This window comes from Erythrolamprus reginae, chromosome 3 (genome assembly GCF_031021105.1).
Source record: "Erythrolamprus reginae isolate rEryReg1 chromosome 3, rEryReg1.hap1, whole genome shotgun sequence".
NCBI classification, from domain to species: Eukaryota; Metazoa; Chordata; class Lepidosauria; order Squamata; family Dipsadidae; genus Erythrolamprus; species Erythrolamprus reginae.
Genome location: NC_091952.1, coordinates 60,546,472 through 60,567,524, shown reverse-complemented (window position 1 = coordinate 60,567,524; position 21,053 = coordinate 60,546,472). Strand labels below are relative to the sequence as shown.

Below are 21,053 nucleotides of genomic sequence, written 5' to 3'. Positions count from 1 at the left end.
GAAGCTTCCTTCTGGGTTGACAGCCCTGCAGACCAATTTGATGCAGTGTGCAGCATATGATCTGAGCATTTACAGGCTGATTCCCCCACCCCTTCAACCTCTGCAACAATGCTGGCAGCACTCCTGCATCTATTTTCCCAAGCCAACCTCTGGATGCTGAGCATGGGCACTCAACTTCTTTGGTCTGTTCTGAGTTTAAACTGTCCTGTTAAACCACTGTATGGTCTTGGCCACCATGCTGCAGCTCAGTTTCAGGATCTTGGCAATATTCTTATAGCCTAAGCCATCTTTACATTGAGCAACAATTTATTTTTTTCAGATCCACAGAGATGGTGGACTTCCAGTGACCAGTATATGAGAATGAGAGCGATAACACCAAATTTAATACATCTGCTTCCCCTTCGCATCTGAGACCTTGTATCACTAACTAGCCACAAGACTCCAGGAAGGGAAAATGAGCCTCATTTAGACATTATCACTTAGGGGTGTACTCACTTTTGTTGGCAGCAGTTTAGACATTATTGGCTGTGTGCTGCATTATTTTGAGGGGACAGTACATTTACACTTATATAAGCTGTATACTCACTACTTTACATTGTAATAACAACAACAACAACAACAACAACAACAACAACAATAATAATAATAATTTATTAGATTTGTATGCCACCCCTCTCCGAAGACTAGGGGCAGAGCGAAGTGTCATTTCTTCATTGTTGTTAAATAAAAAAATATACTTAAATATTTACAAAATGTGAGTGGGTACTCACTTCTGTGACATACTATAGACGATGGATGGTAGGTAGGTAGATGGATGGATGAGTGGGTAGTTAGAAGGATGGTGGTGGATGGATGGGTCGGTGGGTGGAAGGATGGATACATGATAGATAGATAGATAGATAGATAGATAGATAGATAGATATGTAGATAGATAATAACAAAATAAAAATAATAACAAAAACAATAAAATGGTTGTTTACTGGAGCCTGGCCTATCATAGCAGCTTCAGTTTAGCTTTCCTTAATTTTGTAGACTTGTAGGACTGAAAATCACCTAATTTTGTTGCATAAGTTATACCCAGTTGTTTCAATTTTAGTAGCATTTAGGAGATAAGAAATGGATCTGTGTTGTGAAACAATTGCAGGTACTCTTTAACTGCCCTTTTTTTTTTCCTTGTTTGATTTGGCAGGGGTACAAATTGGAATAGAGATTTAGGATATTACCGCCTGAACACTCTCTTGAAGCTTTTGTTGATCTCGAGCCTCCTGGAACAACAGGGATCCTGCAGGGTTGAGAGGTTGACTCCCAACACTGTAATTGCGAGACCGTTTTACTGTGTCCGGACTGGCTAGTGGTGTAAAGCTGTTCCTTCTCATCCTTACAGGGGTTTGGCTCTTTGGGAGGTTATTCTGATTAAAAATGGAGGATACCATAAGCATGAGAAACTAACCCACAAAGGAAACACAATGCCACTGACTGTTTCTGATGCCAGGCTATCCATTTAGGTGTCTCTCCCTCCTTCTCCCCCATAACCTCTGCCCTACAGCACACAATGTGATAATTAAAATTCTGCTTCCTAGGACATCTGAGAAATGTGAATATGAGTAATATCCAAGAGTGCTGCAAATGACTTTGAGATAAGTAGTTTTGCTGAACCCACCCTTTTATCCACTGCTTTTCCCATGCCCAGCCCCAGAAAGCTCATCTGACAGACTGAGGAAGCCATGCAACAGTATGGAATAGCAGCAAATGAATTTAGGAGGCAAAGGAAATAGGCAAAAATTTGGTGCGTAAGTCATCATGGGATACAGTGTTCCCTCAATTTTCGCGGCTTCGAACTTTGCGGAAAGTCTATACCTCGGTTTTTCAAAAATATTAATTAAAAAATACTTTGCGGGTTTTCCCCCCTATAACAAGGTTTTTCCCACCCGATGACGTCATATGTCATCGCCAAACTTTCGTCTGCCTTTAATAAATATTTTTTAAAATAAACTTTAATAAATAAACATGGTGAGTAATAATCTGAATGGTTGTTAAGGGAATGGAAAATTGCAATTTAGGGGTTTAAAGTGTTACGGGAAAGCTTGTAATACTGTTCATAGCCAATTATAGTGTATTTACTTCCGCATCTCTACTTTGCGGAAATTCAACTTTCGCGGGCGGTCTCGGAACGCATCTCCCGCGAAAAGCGAGGGAACACTGTACAATCTAATTTTATCCACGTCCTCTGGGACAAAATGGATTTTGCCATAAAGATCCGCAATCTATCAATTCCTGAACCATGTCAGGTCACACTATCAAAATGCATGATGTGATTTTTCTTCTTATTCAAATAAAAAAATAATTAAGTTTTAACATTCTGAGAGAATGAAACACCAATGTTTTATTTACCCTCCTCCCAAGCATGCGTGGTTCAATAGATGCAGTCCTGTCAAACTTTATACTAAGGTAGATCCAACAGTAAATATCAACTTTTCAGAAACAATACCCTCAGACTCAGAGGTTCCTCAGGCCTAATAGAGCTAGGACAGTTAATTTATTGAAAAGTAATGTATACCCTGGTATTGATTCCTGTAGAAAGCAGATCAAACTTAGTTTCAATTATATGTCAACTCTGTGTTTAAATCTTAGATCTTTAGAAGTTATATAAGCTGTTTAGTTTTGTCCACTCACTTAGTGCCTCCTACTGGTCAGCAACTAATATAGTATCCAAAACCATATAACACATGGGCACACATACACCCATAGATAGTGATGGCCGAACCCAATGGTGTTCAGGTTCAGCAAGTTCAGACGAACTTTACGCAAAATTCGGCCAAACCCGAACCGAACCCGAACTCAAAGTCTGAATGCTGTGTGACGTCAAAGCTCTGCCCCCGGAATCCCATCGTGTTTTATTTTTACGGATTTTTAATTTTTATTTATTTTTATTTTTACGAAAAAGGACGCCGCAGTGGTGCTGCAAGCAAAGGGCGGTCCTTTCCCGTAAAAATAAACATTTTAATTTTTACATGAAAGGACCGCCCTTTGCTTGCAGCGCTGCTGCGGCATCCTTTTTCGTAAAAATAACAATGTTTATTTTTACATGAAAAGACGTCACCGGCAGGTTGCTAAGGACACCAAGGTGATCACTTCCTGGATTCCTGTCAAAGCTCCGCCCCCGGAATCTCTTCGTGGGAGGGATTCCCCAGCTCCTTCAAAATAAGGTATTTTCACGTAAAAATAAACATTGTAATTTCTACAAAAAAGGACGCCGCAGAGGCACTGCAAGCAAAGGGTGGTCCTTTCACATAAAAATAAACATGTTTATTTTTACGAGGTGGTCACTGCCTGGGCCTTGACATCATGGAAACGTCACTTCCTGGCTTTCGGTGCAGAGGCTGGGGGAGTGGGGGGGTATTCCCCTCTGCCTGCCACCGCCCCCTCCCCTTTGACATTGGAAGGAGGATGGGCACGCGTGGTGTGTGTGTGAAGCGTTTTTCCATTGGGAAAGTAAGATGGTGGCAAGTTTCTTGGCGGGGACTACCTCGGCGGCAGCTTTAACGCGCCGAGAAACTTGCCACTGTCTTACTTTCCCAACGGAAAAATGCTCCCCACATGCACTGTGCGCGCCCATCCTCCTTCTGACATCAAAGGGGAGGGGGCGGTGGTAGGCAAAGGGGAAGCCCCTGCCCCCACTCCCCCAGCCTCCCCACGATGGGATTCTGGGGGCGGGGCTTTGGCATCACAGAGACGTCACTTCCTGGCCAGCTGAGGTGACCAAATGCCAAACGCGACCCCGAACTTTGCCCGAAGTTTTGAAAAATTTCGTGTTCGGCATACCGAACACTGCAAAATTCTGTACAGACCTGAATTGTGCGAGTTCGGTTCACCCCTCACTACCCACAGACACAAATAGACAGACAGACAGACACCATTCTGGGGACAGGCAGTTTTGAGGCCTCAAACACAAGACCCAGATTAATGAAAGTTCAAAACTGTCTGACATGAAAGCACATTGAAAACAAACAGAAAACAATGTACTGCATACCTACTAGACCTTTCCCTGCACTTTTCAGTTAATGGATTTCTTGGCATTATTTTGTCAGCCTTCATTGCTGGGTATATTTTTCCTTCTTTACATAAAGGTTTTGTGGGGCTGAAAATGGTTCCTTTTTTGCCAACATAACCTTTACAAATTCCTCCCTTTTCTGATAATGTCAGAATGTCTCTAGAGCCTTCAGCAGCTGAATTTTAAAGAAGTGACAGTTGCTCACTTCTTCAATAAAACAAGTGGGGGAAATCATAATGGAGTAAGGAACTAATTTTGCCCGCTCTTTAACTATTAAAGGTTCTGCAACAGTGTGTTAAAAAATAGAAACTATCCTATGTTACCTATGTCTTCATTGCACTTATTGCAAACTAAGAGAAGATCCTGTCTTTTAAAAGATTAATTAATTAATTTCCAAATTAATAAAACATAATGTTCAGCAAGAAATTCCCCTTTTCTTAACATAGAAAAATGACTAGGAAAATTTGTTTCTCATAAATGACTACATTGGAAAAAATTAAGCATAACAAAAAAAACTACTTACATATTAACTGCCGCTTGTACAAGCTAGAAAATATTTTTTTTCACATAAATTCTGTAATTTTAACTTTTATTTTAAAACACAAATTTTGATTTGCATAACTAAGGCAATTTTGACACCAGAGGAATTTTGTTTCAGTAAACTATGCTATAGGAGCTCATTCTGACACTGCAATTGGTTTACAGTCATCATTTTTAAGGTACGATTGAAATATGTGATATCTCTGTTATGCCACCTGTATTGGCCACAATTATGTTTTCAGGTAAAATTTACATTGAATTGAATTGGGATGAAATTCAAAGAAAGAAATTCAGATTTCTCTCCCTCTCCCTCCCCCTTTAAGTACCATTAACAGCTATTCAGAGAGGGGCAACATAGAAATCCAATTAAGAAATAAAATAATAAATAAATTCTGTAGCCTGGGAGATACAACAGAGCTAATATTACAAGTACATGGGGATTACAGATAGAAAGGAGACTTTTCCTTTTCTAGTTTTGTTAGTTTAAATCTTTCTCATCAACACCACTGTTTTGTATATTATTTCTGACATAAGATTGTTATCCAGTTCCCACTTAAAAGCCTACAGGGACTTTTAAACTTATATTTTAGGTTTTTTTTTTTCTAATATAGGAGCAATATATATTGGTATTACATAAGAATTTGTACAGTATCTACTGTTGCAGCCTATGAAGAAATAATTTATAGTTTAGAAGATTGAAGTGAGATTTTATTGCTTCCTGTGGCCAACTAGATTCCTGAGTGGGTAGAATGCATGACTAAGTCCTCCACACCCTACGACAGTACATATGGGGAAAATTTATTTGCATAAGGACACAAATATTTTCCATGGATATATATCTTGTGACTAAATGACTAGGAAACTTCAGTCAGCTTTTAAAATAGAAATTATTGTTATGGCCTTCACATTTTTGTAGTTTAACTCTCAAATCAACAGTTTTTCCCCTAGATTATGGGGGGGGGGGACTATTCTTTTTCTATAAATAGCATTTTATGACAGAGCTTAAAGCTTTGAAACGTAGAAATAAAAGTGTATCTGAAAGTAGATATCTAACCAAGAATATTGAATTGGAATTATCTCCTTTCAGTTGACCTTGAATACTGGGGAGTATGTGGACATTGTTTTCCTGGCAATAATACAGAAGTGAATTGTTCTTCCTTTGTTTGGGATTTCTCCTAGCCCCCCTCCCCAATTAAAGTTGCTGATTTAGCTTGCAGCCCAGATATTTCGCTGCTATTCCATCCAAGAACTAGCTAGTACTTATTTTGCTTTGTGACAATGCCAAGGTTAGATACATGCTGTTATCTAGAACATTACCAATTAATTTAAAAAGATTCAAAAGCACATACATAAGTAGCTATTTGCATCAATATAAATGCATATTTGCAAGTTTAAAAATTAGTACTGTTCATTTCAATAAAAGTATTTCCAAGGATCTCCAGAATGATTTTCTCTAACCACTATGTTACATATTCTTCTCCATAGTTTACACATTGCATTAAGCCACAGTTTGTTTTAATCTTGGTTTGGTGAACAGGCCACATAACACTGTTGGGATGGGGCCTATATGTGGGTTATTAAAAGCCTAGCCAGACAATAGGAAACTACGTTTAAACAGAATGTCAGTATTGTTTTTATACTTAATATCAAGAAAACAAATACTAAAAGTTATGTTACATTTGCTGCGAGAGTCAAAGCTACTGCATTTTTTCTTTAAATTAACAAGTAAGAGATCATGCTAACAATGTAAACAAAGCCAAAGAAATATTATGTTATGGGATATTTGATCTGCCATGCAGAAATGTAATTAATTAAAATTAGACAGTGTTGCCAGGTACAATCTGGCAAAGAACTCAGAGCAAAAGAAGCTTTGGAAGATTGATTTTTTGGAAAGCACAATCACAACAAATACAAATGAAGCATATTCTACCTTACATGTGAAATGACATATTTGCTAAGGCTGGAAGAAGTAACTGTTCTTTTTATTGACAAAGCACTTGTTTATTGATAGGGCACTTTTCATTTCCACAAGGTCTTATCTGCAAATTTTGTAACTCCAAAAAGTTTTTTTTTTTACATGTATGAAATTTATGCAGAAGCCTCTTTTGCTGCTTTGCAATAGATTAATAGAAGAGTCACAGAGCCCCCTGTACAAATGCAGCACCTACACAGAAATGTCTTCTGTAAAAGTAAAACAACATGGCTCTTGGAGGTGGGGGTCACTATTTCACAAGCATCATGAAAGATGCTTCACATAGGTCTTTATCACCACAAAGAACCATTTTGAAGCTTTGCCGAAGCCAATATTCACAAACAGAATAAAGTCATTGCAGTCCCTTTTCAGAAATGAAATGTTTACAATATTTTTATATAAACTTTTACCAATGAAGTTACACAGTTCAGAGTGGATCTAAAATTAAACTTAGATATAGATATTGTATCTTGATCTACTCATGTTCAATAAGATACGAAGCAATGCCCTTGATCAGTCACTGATTGACAGGTGACAGCTGACAGACTTGTTCCCTATTTAAAATATTCAATACAGTATTGCCTTTCTAGTAATTCTGAAAATTATCTGTTATACTATTCCACAATACTAGTATTCTCTGAATCTTTTTTTTTCTAATTTGGCTCTTGTAAGAAGTGTTCAGCTAAGCTGATTCTCCTAATAATTCTTTGATATTTTTAAGTCTGCATTTTGTGGATGATTTGGTAAGTGCATCGTAGCTGTCCACAAACTGTCACCAAATATTTATCAGTATAAAATAAATGTTTATGCTTTTCCCACAGATTTAGGGAGAACAAAAGAAATGAAAAACACATTATAAATACATATTCTTTTCACCCTTTCGTTTCTTAAGAACTACGTAAGATTGGCTATGACTAAGTCAGGAATAAAATATAAAAGAGATAAGAAGATAGAGGAGTTATAGCAGATTTTTTTTTTAGTACATACCACTGTGGATGGCTTGTCCCGGTGGGTGTCTACTGCTTCAACATTCAGAGAAATCATTTCTAATTTACAGCCTTCATAAAATTAAAAATATAAGGAACTTTAGGCACCAATTTTGGAATTGGAATTTTGGAAGTACTATAATATCATCAGAGAAATGAAAAGCAATATATATCAAGAAAGAGACCTGAAATACTTGAATATCTCTTTCTTGACAGACCCCAAGAAGGACTATGTCAAAGTAGACAAAAATTGGACATATAGATGGAAGATATACCGTAGATCTCACTGTAATGATTTAATTATTTATTCCCCAATAAGTCACATTTAATCAGCTAAATTGTGCTCGCCGCCGCAGCTCATAAGTTCTTGCGGGGCCAGCGCAATTTTGCTGATGCACCTGTGGAGGCAGCAAAATCGTGCACGGAGCCGCAAGAGCGCCCGTGTTTCGGCATGCACGTAAGCAAAAATCCCTCGCCGAAACATGGGCACATCTGTGGCTCCATACGCGATTTTGCTACCTCCACAGGTGCAGCAGCAAAATCGCGCTGGCCCCGCAAGAACTTACGAGCCGTGGTGGCAAGCATAATTTAGCATTCCGGCTCGTAGCCCACTGCTGCATTTAATGCATTTTACCATTGATTTAATGAATGTTTTATTAGGAAGAGTATCATGATTTATAAAGGGAAACTGAGATGGGTAAAAGCCCTACCTGTACTAAAAATAATATAGAACGGTACTGATTATGTTTTATTTATAAAAAAACTAGAATATTCCTAATCTAATGAAACAAGTGATAAAGTAAATAGATATTTGCATTACTGCTTTTCTCTCCCACGTTCCCACATAAACAAATAAATACTTGCCATAAGCAACTGGTGTAAGCTTAAAGATGTTATGAAGAGGACATCTTAAATAAGGCAATTCATCTAAGATAAAGTGATAAAAGTTAAACAGATATGCTGGATAGTAATATAAAACACACAGTATATTTTGATTCAACAGGAACTTAATTAATGAACAAACCTACAGACTCTGAAGAGTGACAAACAGAGAATGTTAGAATTAGAATTGAGGTATAGAATAGAGGTAATACAACTATATTCTCAACATTTGAGTATTCTAAATATTCTGCTGTGCATAAATTTAACAATTTCAACATGGAACTCAATCTAATTACCATAAATCTATTACATAATAGTAATTCTCTAAAATTATCTAAAGAAAATTTATTTCAAGTCAATGGACATATCTAGGTAGCTTGGCTGGTGGCAATATGGAAGTGGTTTGCTGTTGCTTCCTGAGAATATTTTTACATTTCCTGATGACCCTTGCAGTTCTGATATTCTCTGGAAGTCTCATATTGAAGCATTGATCAGACATGATCTAGATAACATTGGCCAGGAAGTACTACTTCCTATGATTATAGATCTTCTACACAATAGCATGGTTTTCCTCATCTGGACATCCTCCAGTTGCGAGTGTTTGTGTGTGTGACAAAATCTACATAATAATCATAGATTTGACATTCTCAATCATGCATGCAATATTGATACACATTCAAAAGGACTTTGGATTATGATGCTACATATTCACATTTTGTCACACAGACCCAGACACGCAACACACCTGAGCCATTTAGCAAGATAGATAAGAATTCTGGAAATGTTAGTCCTAGCTATCTAGATTATATTAGACTGGGAATGGTTGATATAGCAAGTATATTAACCCAATAATACTGAAAAACATGAAAAACAAAATTCCCTTAAAGAGTTGCTAGAAGAAAAGAATTAAAAGCTGAAGTTTTATGGCAAGCTATGATGATCAACTTCAATTAAATGAATTGGGGACCTAAAACTTAGAGAAGGAACTATATATAAACTGCTCACCTCTACTCTAGACAATCACTGCCTTATTTCCATTTGCTATAAAAACAATATTTTTTTTACCTGCACTCTTGTCAAGAAAATAGGCTAATAGACATCTCATAACTGCCTGGTGAGAAATAACTAGGACATTCTCTTGACGTTCCAGTTCCATAATTACAGGTTCCAAGCGTTGGACCAAGTCTTGATAAGACTAAAAAAGCCCAAGAAAAATATAAATCAAAAAGAAGGAAGTTTCCAATAAATGTGTTTTTAAAGTATCCAAATATTTTTTTTACCTAGCTGACTATTTATGATATTTACCTACTATATTATATATATTACATCATGGAAAATTTAACATAGCTTACATGAATAATTTTGATTTGGGGAGGGGAGGCAACATTATAAATCAACAACTTCCTTTTTCTTTATTGGCATCACTATAATGCAGAGATGTCAAACTGGGGGCCCACGGGCCAGATGAGTCATGCGTAGGTCATGCCCACCCCAGCCATGTGAATGGGGAAAATGTTGTGAAATGTCACGTGATAGCAATGTGATGTGGCAAGTTTGACATCTATGCTATTATGCCTGGAAAATCTGTCAGTGAGTATAATTGCATAATTTAGATATTCAGACGGTTCTGATAGCATTTCAGATTTCAAAATCTAAGACTGTATTAGAAGTTAAGTCTTTGAAGATCAGAACAAGAATTTATGGAAGCAATTATGTCACATTAAGACTTGCTGTGTTTTTGCCTCAAAATGATAATACAGTAATACCTCGTCTTACAAACGCCTCGTCATACAAACTTTTCAAGATACAAACCCGGGGTTTAAGATTTTTTTGCCTCTTCTTACAAACTATTTTCACCTTACAAACCCACCGCTGCCGCTGGGATGCCCCACCTCCGTACTTCCGTTGCCAGCAAAGCACCCATTTTTGCGCTGCTGGGATTCCCCTGAGGCTCCCCTCCATGGGAAACCCCACCTCCGGACTTCCGTGTTTTTGTGATGCTGCAGGGGAATCCCAGCAGGGGAATCCCAGCAGCGGAAAAATGGGCGCTTCGCTGGTAATGGAAGTCCGGAGGTGGGGTTTCCCAGCAAGGGGAGCCTCAGTGAAATCACAGCATGGCAAAAACACAGAGGTCCAGAGGTGGGGTTTTGAGGACTTTGGTGTTTTTGCGATGCTGAGATTTCACTGATGCTCCCTTCGCTAGGAAACCCACCTCAGGACTTCCGTTGCCAGCGAAGTGCTCGTTTTTGCGCTGCTGGGATTCCCCTGTAGCATCGCAAAAACACAGAAGTCGGGAGGTGGAGTTTTCCATGGAGGGGAGCCTCAGGGCAATCCCAGCAGCACAAAAACGGGTGCTTCGGCTGGCAAAAGGGGTGAATTTTGGGCTTGCACACATTAATCGCTTTTCCATTGATTCCTATGGGAAACATTGTTTTGTCTTACAAACTTTTCACCTTAAGAACTTCGTCCTGGAACCAATTAAGTTTGTAAGACAAGGTATGACTGTACTTTATTATGCCATTTCTCAATCAGCTCTAGGAGAGTTCCATATTATAGTCTTTGTTTAACTTTAAAATATGTTTAAGGACTATTATTGCAACATACTGAATACACTTCCAACTCTATCAAATGAAAGTGGTGATATTTAGTTTAACATAGCAATGATTAAAAAACACACTTCTCCTCCAGGGTAGCGATAAAGATACTTTTCTTGATCTCGGAGTGCAAACTCTTCTGGATATTTTCCCTGAATCTCGTCATATGTCATTTCTTCACATACTCCCTAGAAAATTAAGAGCAGAAGTCAACTAAATTTAATTGAATTTAAGCAGTTTATCTTTTCCATTTTTACAAACATGACAGCAGACATATTATGCCATCTATTATTCCAAAAGCTTGGAAAGAGCTTGACAACACTGAACCTAATATATTGATAAAAAGTGCTTCTTGACTGCAGCATAATTGTCCTATTGAATTTGGATTTATTTTTGAATTTAATTTATGAAATGGATGGATGGATGGAGATAGGGAGAGGAATGGAGAGGGAGGGCAGATGGACGGACAGACAGACAAATAGATGAAATTGTATGCAGCTTATCTTTATTGCAACAAAGGTTATTTTAAACTACATCACTACTATCTTTTAACTTTTCCGCCATTCTACTCACTGCATCAATTTCATTCAGTATCTTCCATTGTTCGTATGGCACTCCTAGGGCTTCTGCTGTTTGGATTGTTCTTTTCAACTGGCTAGTCCAAACTTTCAGATCCATAATCTCCTGCTCTTTGATAAACCTTTTCAATGCCTCAGCAAACTATAAAACAACACAGTATGATTAAGATTTCCACTTATATATTATGAAGATAAGGACAGCAACTTGTATTTGGTGCTGCTTACATTATCAAGATAAAAATGTAAGGTGGCATTGGGAACAGCAATTTGGAAGCTGTAGAAAGCAACATTTCTCCCCAAGTCATACACAGCTAAAATTTTATAATCACAAAGTTCAATTAACATTTTTCTTGTATGGTATACAATGTATGGTATACAATGGTCATATTCCTTTTTTTTGTTTCCAACTGCTATGCTATAATTCCAACTGTAATAGAAAGTTTTTTGATCCAAAAAAAGCTTCTATCAGTGTACCATTCTGAAGCATTCACCCATATTACAGCCAATTTTGGAGAACTTCAGTGGGCTGTAACAGAGCATGAAAGAAACCTTCCATCAAAGAAAGGTAACTTGACTGCAAGCCATTGTCTAAAAATAACGTATCAAACAATGTATTATACAATTACATTTAAGCATATTTCTATTATAGATGGTTCTATCCAACTTGCAGAGTTTCTGTGATTACCATGAAATATGATTTATACTAGAACAATACTAATAAGGTACCAAGGAATAGGTTACTTTGAGTAATCACAATCTTTTACAGTAAAATGACTAGGGATGGAGAATATCACAGAGGAAATTTGAGATATAAATGCTAAGGAAATCTTTTATTTTTTTTATTCCATTTTATTCCATTCAATTTATTTAAAACACATCTGTATCTTTCTTTAAAAAAGTAATGATGTAAGGTGATGATGTCTTTGGGGTATTTGTATAGTAAATTGAAATATTCTTCCAGCAAACACTAATAAATTTAAAATGTAACATTCATTTGAGTACATATTTCTGGTCTTCAGTTGAACTGAAAGTAAATGTGGGCAGAAAATCTTTAGCTGTTAGTATGCAAATTCATGTAGATCCTGTTTATCATTCATTAAAGCAACATGAATGCAGGAAACATGTTATGTTTAAATAGTTGTTGATAACTAAAATGTGTGTGCTCTGTCTACCTTTTTGTCTTGAATCCAAAACATAGCAGAGCTCTAGAAAATATGCAAACTTCCTATGAATGAGATCATACCTGCTTCCCACGTGTTGCCAGGCCCGAATCTCCACCTATCTTTCTAATGAGGTTGCATTCACTTTCTCCATGTCTACAGAGATAAATTGTGCGTGGTTGAATGTGAATATTCATGAGATAATAGACGATTTTACTTTGGATGTAGTCTTGGACCCGGTTGACCAGAAAGCGCTGTCCAACATTAATAACTTTAATGAAAGAACGGTCTCTGTAATTTAAAAACAATACCAGAAATCATTAAGTATCAAGCCATCACACAATTATTAAATTGTTTTTGTAACTAAGGGAGAGTGGATGACAAAAAAAAAAGGTAAAAGGCTGATGCATAAAATAGATGAACTTGGTTATTTTAATATGAGAACCAGTTTCTAATTAGATTTAATTAGATCTCATTAGAAATATTAGATCTGGGAAGTGCTTAGTATTCACTTTCAGAGGTGCTGGAGGATTTCACAGCATTGGACTTGCACAATAGCTGCAGAATGTAATGTGATCATAGAAAAAAATAAAGCTGCATTTTACTTCTGTACCAATCCAAAGCACCTTTTGGAAATCTAATCTAAAGTGCAGATTGATTTTCTTTCTCTGTCTCTGTGTCTATCTCTGTCTCTGTCTCTCTCTCTTTCTCTCACACACACATATATACATACACACACCACTACTCCAAAGCAATAACTATGAATGAGAAGTGGCAAGGTAGTAGTAGAAAGATATTGGAAAGTGGAAAGTTAAATACTTATTTCTATGAAATCATGAGAGGAAAAAGACCATTGTATTTTAGCTAGTATTTTCAGACATATAAAAAAGTATTTCTGACTACTGAGATACTTTTTAAAGTATACTATTTTAAAAAATTATTTCTAAATATTGCTAAAAAGAAGTGATCCTTGCACCAATCCCAAACCAAAATAGGTGTTATAGAACCTGATTCTTATACTAAAACTTCTTTCCATTCTTATTAAGTAAAAAAAAAGCCCTTGCATGCATAAAATCTCTCAATTCTCCACTATTTTCTACAATAACCTTCCAGACATCATAATATCCTCCCATCTGTTCTTCCACTCCATTTCTACTCCAAACACATACAATAACCATGATCCAGAGAAGTATCGATGGAATGAGGCATGGTAGAAGGTGACTTTTCAATTCTTTTTTTCCCTGGCAAACTCACTATCCAGTTTCTCTTGAATTTTGGAATGCCAAAGCATTCTTTTAGGGTGGACTAAGGCAAAGGGAGTTTAGAACAAAACAAATGGGCAGAGTATTGTGAGTCCAGCATAATCTTCCATTTGAATTGCCTCAAGTTTATAAGGAAGACCTTATGTTCCCCTGTCACAACCGAAACCTATTCAGGAAGAGACTTTTCAGGGAAGGTCTCTAGAAAAGTCACCTCTGCCTGTTCTTCCATTGGTGTGTCCTGGATCCAAGCCTATGATCAAGAATGCCCATGATTCCTTTGCTGTGCATCTTACTTGTCATAATCAACAGGATCAAGGGGTTGGTAGGTGACTTTATAGCATTCTATTCTCTTCAGAAAATCATCCATCACATTCTCTCGGTTTCTTTCTGGATAATCTGGACTGGAGACTTTAACATCCTGGTGCAACCAAAAAACAAACACTTGGGAAGACAAGCTCTAACTATACAAAGTCTTTATACATACATAAATAAATAAACAATGGTGATAATCTTAAAATCTACTTTTAATAAACTACTTTTAATAATTATTATCTTCTAACAAATTATAGAAAGTTTTGACAATTTTGGAATAGAGATGATTTTTTTTTTAAAAGCATTAATTCTAATGCTCAGATATGCTTTCCAAGATTAATATCCAGCTTCCACATGTTGATTTGTTTCATGTAACTAGATACCGTTTTTGAAGTTTCTGATGCCCTTATAAATTTAAGATACTTTTAAAAAATCTTATAATCTTATAATATACGATTTTAAAAATCTTATGAAATTTATCTAATGAATATATTTTAAAATGTATTGCACCAATATTTGGGAAAGCATTACCTGCTTTAATATTGTCTATTTAACTGAATCAATGCTATTTTAAGCCTGCTAACTCTGGCTATAGAGCCTAAGCTTAAACAAGCTAATTCTTTCTTCAGCAGGATTGAGTCAGCAAAACAAAGCTAAAGAATGTAAAACACTAACCAATATATTGGCAGCAATGACTTCGGGATCATCACAGACAGACTCCACAAAAAAAACCTACACAAGGAAAAAAATGGATTTTATTTTCTAAAATACAAAAATTCTGGAGCAAGATAAGATTTTTTTTGTCAAGAACTGTCTTTCTAAATAAATAATTTGTTCATGGCTGCATTGCATACCAAGATGTGGGAGGTCAACGAAAATGGTGAGTGGAACCAGACCACAAATGGGTGGTGTCCTATCTTATAGTACTATATACTTTCTCTTTGAGTCTCTGTCTTTCTCTTTTTTCTCATTTCTCTCTCATCCTCTTTTCCCTCTCTTACATCTTGCAGACTACAAGAAAAGGGACAAATTGTATGAACTGGTTGCTTCCAAGGATTTTTGAAACTGAACCAAAGTTCACCTTTGACTAGAAGATGAAGATTTTCAACTACCATGATGTGACAAAATGGATATTTTAAAAATGTGATAAAAATCCAAACAACTATTGGATCCCAAAATGCATCATTTCATTGTCTGCATATTTAATCAGCCAATAATTAGCCATTAAAAACACATAGCAATATATTTGGAATATATTTGCAAAAGTTGCTGTATAATCAATTTAGGGTTGCTTGCTGACTCAGCATGTGTTTTGGAAAGACTGGTAAATTTTCCAATTTTTGGAATTTGTCTTTGTCAAATATGACAATGCTGGATATAAAGTCAGTTGATAGGAAAAAGTTTAATGAAACTAAGGTACTTATTTATATTGTAGAAGTAACAAAGTTTGTTTATTTTCAGAAATCCACAAATGGGCATATAAGATTGTCTATCGCAGAAGTACCTTTTCATCTGGCAAATCAAAGTTAAAGCAAAAGACAAATGTCCATTTGCAGCATCCTGGAATCTCATGATTTCCATTTGGACTTGTCTGTGACTTTATACTACAGCAACATAAGCCCCCAAAGAGCTTCCCCCCCCCCAAAAAAGCAACTTCCCCTCTGAAGAAGCTTCTTGGATGAGAAGTAAAATGTCTTCAAGAAAAAACAAAGTCCAATTACTTTTTGGAAACAAACACTTTTGGGACAAATGTGACCTGGATGACTGAGAATATCCAGATATCCAATATCCTGAGAATTCCACAAAATAGTCACCTTAAAAGAATTTTCTTTGGCAAAAGCTAAAATCATATCCCGTCTTTCTCGTGTTGTGTTGGTTGCATCAAAGACCTGAACAAAAAGCATAAAACAGAAATGGATCATGTTGGAAGTGACTTAAAATTGGTTCCTACCCTTATGACCACCCCAGATCCTCATGGTTACAAGATCTAAATTTATACACTTGGCAGCTAGCATATATTTATGACATTTGCAACATCCTAGGGTATGTATGATTGGAATTTGGGATCTTCACAGGGAAAGTCAATATGGTAAGCTGGATTCACAAAACCAATGTGGTGATTTGTTTAAAAACTGCAAAGAGAAGCCCAAAAAATCAAATGCAAATGCAACATATTAGTGATAGAAGTTCTGGTTCCAATTGCAGTCATAAGTTGAGGACTATCTGCATGCTGCAAGAGAGAGAATTTCACAGTGAAGTCTGGCTTCAGCATCTGGAATTCCTGGTCTATTCTAGGCCCTACCATCCTAGCAAAGTCATGGTTGATGCCTGGCCAATACCTCTTTAAAAAAATCGGTTTCCTGCTCTATGTGTCTATCCTGGATCCTCCAGATGTTGCTGAATTATAAATCAGCCAGAAAGGCCAAGGGTGTTGTGAGTTGCAATGTAACAGTATCTGGAAAGCCAGATTTCAAATCTTTCCAGCTATATGTCCCAATGATCAGGTGTGCACTTACAGCAATCTGGCCAGACTCTTCCATGAGATAACCTTTCACATCTTCAAGGGCAACCAAGGCACATTGCCTGCAAAAAAGGTGGGAGGGAGGGAGGGAGGAAGGAAGAAATGAAGGAAAGAAGGAAGGAAAAGATAATTTAATGAGAACTCAAATAATCCATTCCAAAGTAATTTCAGTTCAGTTTCATTGTTATAATTTTATCTTGCTCATGCACAACACTATTGAAGTAAAGGTTAATATAACCCTGACAAAACACATACAAAGTCAATGAAATTTCTGAACTACCATATATTAATTCACAATTTAAAGACCATTCACTATCGACATGAAAAAACGTTAACCATGAACAGCAAGGAAAAGAATGTATGCCATCTAGTGATGGAAATAAGCAATTGATAATCTAAAATGAAATAAAGTATTGTATATTTATTTATTTATTTATTTATTTATTTATTTATTCATTCATTCATTCATTCATTCATTCATTTATTTTGTCCAATACACAATAATACACAATGAGGACACCTTCGAGGAAATAGAATTAGGGAAAGAATAGAAGAGAGAGTATAGGATAAAATAATCAATGAGAGAATAGAAGAAAGATATAGGGGAAGAGCCTTTTCTGTGGCGGCCCCGACTCTCTGGAACCAGCTCCCTCCAGAGATTAGAACTGCCCCAACCCTCCTTGCCTTTCGTAAACTCCTCAAAACCCACCTTTGTCGTCAGGCATGGGGGAACTGAGATATTTCCCCCGGGCTTATATAATTTATGTATGGTATGTTTGTATGTATGTCTGCTTAATAATGGGTTTTTTGAAATATTTTAAATTGTAAATTATTAGATTTGCCATGAACTGTTTTATTGTGTTGTGAGCCGCCCCGAGTCTACGGAGAGGGGCAGAAATCAAATCAAATCAAATCAAATCAAATCAAATCAAATCAAACCAAACCAAATCAACAAACAAACAAACAGGGAAATAAGAGAAGATATAGGAGATATAGGAGAGATAATAGGACAGGGGTCAGAAGGCACTCTAGAAAAACAAATAATGCTATGAATAAGCAAAAAAAGAGGTTTAGAGATCAGATTAACCAAAATATCATACGCATATCTACAAGTTTTAAAAATCCATACAATCTATCAGCATCAGTAGGACAATGTGAAACATGCCAGATACTATGTTTAGGAGGAGCGGCTTTTATGTATATGATGAATGAATATTGAAGAAGTATTTCTCTGACATTGTGGTTGCTTCTAATAAAGATATAAAGAGAGCCAGTTTAGTTTCTAGCACTAGGCTAGAATGTAGACTTCTAGTCCTGCTTGAGACACAAAGCAAGCTGGGAGGTCTTGAGCCAGTCACTCTTTCCGCCCAACTCACCTCACAACAGGGTTGTGATTGTAAAGAAAATAGGAGGAAGAAAGTGTGTTGAATATGTTCGCTGCCTTAGGTTATTTGTAAAAATAATAAAGGAGGGATACAAATTAAATAAAAAGGGTATTAATCAGCTATGCTGACAACAAGGGCATAAAAATAGAAAGATTACTCCTTAGGAGCCACACCCATTGACATCATTCATTTCCTTTTTGCTTCCCAGTTTCCTTCAAAGAGATAAAAGGGAAAAATTCCATTGTTTTGCCCTTGAATGGCCCTTCAATTTTGAAGACAAGAGGCCACATACAGACAAATCCAGTGACACAGTTGAAGAACAACTATGGCTGACAAAGTGAGGGGATCACCCATCACAGCTCTGTCCTGAGTGAATCACCGTGAAAATCTGCAAAGCTCAGAGGGGATCACTGTGGCACTTGGAGAGAATCGCTCCTCCATGTGGCTGGGAAGGATCGCCGAATCTTTCAGAAAGATTCACAGAAAGCCTCCACCCCAGTGGCTGGGAAGAGATCGTCGACAACCTCCACGAGGCTGGGAAGATTGCCAACAACCTCCAAAGTGTTCAATTGTCTGGTCACTGGCAACCGGTGAGGAACGTAAAGATCGTGATTCCCTGATATCATCTGACCTGGTGAGAGATTGTCTGGCCCAATTGAACCCCTGTGAGATCTGATCCCATGTGCATGCATGGACCGCAACGAGGATTGGAGAAATGCCCATGTCAGCGTGTGGAGAGCATGTTTTGGAGTGTACCCTTTCCGAAGAGTCACCATTATGTCCAGAGCGTTCCAGGGTGTGTCAGTCTGTTCCAAGTGCATCAAAAGAGCCTGCTATGGCACAGCTTGATCCCCTTACACCCAGCAGAATATCCTGTGGCCACTATTAAAGAAATAAAACCTCACAACTCAAGAAATACTTCCTGGATGATAGATTAGTGTTGTGGTTAGCTCTGGCCCAGCTGCTGCCCCAAGGACTGTGGGTGTGGGGGAGACATCCACATGCTGCAGGCCTGTTTTGCCCCCGGTGGAATCTGATGATGAAGGCTCCTCTGACCAAAAAGACATGAGTGACAGGGAGGAGGAGAGTGTGGCAGACAGCTCAGAAGGAGATCAATTATCTAGCTCCTCCTTGGATTCAGAACAAGAGTTAATGATACAGCCACGCATGCGGAGAGCGATGCATAGGCAGCAACAACTGAGAGATTATTATCAAAGAAAATGAGGCCACCTGTGGTTGGGTGGGGCTGTGGTCATTAGTGAGGTTGCTATAAAGAGCAGCCCGTGGGTTTGGCCATTGTGGAGGATTATCTGATCGTTGTGTTTCATGACTGCGTTACTGACTTTGACTTTTTGTGTGCTGATTTTTCCCTGCTTTGAAACTAAACCAGAGCAAAGTGTGTTTCATTTTGTGAAAGAAGGACTTTGAATTGCCTCACAGCTGCAAGCTAAGTATCACAGGACTGATAAGGGACTTGTATAAAATACCAAAAGAGGGCTTAGTTTAAGCGAATTTTCATTATAAAGAACATTGTTTTGAATTTTCAAATGTGTGTGTGTCTGAAATTTGTACCTGTGAATTTTTGGGAGAATTCTACCAGAGAGCCCGACAGAACAATTAGGATTGATAGATTGAGATTGATCATTGATTGTTTAGTTGACTAATTTAATTGATTGATAGATTGGGAGTGATAATAAGACCATTGATTGTTTAGTTGACTAATTCAATTGATTGATAGATTGGGAGTGATCATAGGACCATTGATTGTTTAGTTGATTAAGGGATACCTACTAGATTATTAGCCAGATTAATTGAACAGAGTAGCTCTAATTGATGAACAACTATCCAACTAATTACCTAATTGATTGATTGTCTCACATATTGAAAATGTGCAAATAAGGGATTAATTAGGACCTAAATTTTCAAACTAGACAATTTGAATTATAGAACTCTAAAGCCTGAAAATAGGCACACTTTAGAACTGTACACTTGAGCTAGGCTTGACTTCTCCAAATACTAAATTTTAACTGACCTGAAAAAACAGGTCACTTGAAGTGTTACGTGAAGTGTTACAAGAACACATGAAGTGTTAATACTACTTTATAAGGCCTTGGTAAGGCCATACTTAGAATACTGCATTCAGTTGGGGTTGCCATGATGCAAAAAGGATATTGAGACTCTAGAAAAAGTGCAGAGAAGAGCAATAAAGATGATTAGGGGATTGGAAGAGAATGGTTGCAGGAATTGGGCATGACTAGTTTAATGAAAAGAAGGACCGGGAAGACATGACATGATAGCAGTCTTCCAGTATCTCAGGGGTTGCCACAAAGAAGAAGGAATCAACGTATTCTCCAAAGCACCTGAGGGTAGAACAAGAAGCAATGGGTGGAAACTAAACAAGGAGAGAAGTAACTTAGAACTAAGGAGAAATTTCCTGACAGTCAGAATGGTTGATCAATGGAACAGCTTGCCTCCAGAAGTTGTGAATGCCCCAACACTGTCAGTTTTTAAGCAGATGTTGGATAACTATCTGTCTGAAATAGTGTAGGGTTTCTTGCCTAAGCATGGGGTCAGATTAGAAGACCTCCAAGGTCCCTTCCAACTCTGTTGTTGTTGTTGCTGTTATTACCGGTATCGCCAATTGGACAATTTCCTCTTACAAAACTAGGGTAAAACACTCTGTCACTCTCAACTTGCGCAACAAGTATTGTGATCTACAGAATATGTTCCATGTACACATTTATGCTCATACAATACCAAAACTATATATGCACCAAATGCAAATTAATCAAATTACTGGAAGAAAAAGA

At 37.3% G+C, this 21,053-nt stretch overlaps 1 protein-coding gene across 4 annotated transcripts in view; it reads right to left on the bottom strand.

Annotated features, from left to right (window-relative positions):
• Nucleotides 1–21,053, bottom strand: part of PFKFB2 (6-phosphofructo-2-kinase/fructose-2,6-biphosphatase 2) — a 51,847-nt gene that overhangs the window by 14,369 nt on the left and 16,425 nt on the right. For 2 of the 4 annotated variants that reach the window (XM_070745567.1, XM_070745566.1), the window contains exons 5-15: nt 16,854–16,920; nt 16,152–16,226; nt 15,013–15,069; nt 14,319–14,443; nt 12,847–13,054; nt 11,599–11,745; nt 11,109–11,213; nt 9,497–9,626; nt 8,414–8,476; nt 7,551–7,621; nt 1,224–1,409 (exon numbers count right to left, since the gene is read on the bottom strand). In XM_070745567.1, the coding sequence (XP_070601668.1) occupies nt 1,224–1,409; nt 7,551–7,621; nt 8,414–8,476; nt 9,497–9,626; nt 11,109–11,213; nt 11,599–11,745; nt 12,847–13,054; nt 14,319–14,443; nt 15,013–15,069; nt 16,152–16,226; nt 16,854–16,920 (1,234 nt within the window). The remainder of the gene's footprint in view (nt 1–1,223; nt 1,410–7,550; nt 7,622–8,413; nt 8,477–9,496; nt 9,627–11,108; nt 11,214–11,598; nt 11,746–12,846; nt 13,055–14,318; nt 14,444–15,012; nt 15,070–16,151; nt 16,227–16,853; nt 16,921–21,053) is intronic. The other 2 variants (XM_070745569.1, XM_070745568.1) reach the window with 1 other exon arrangement.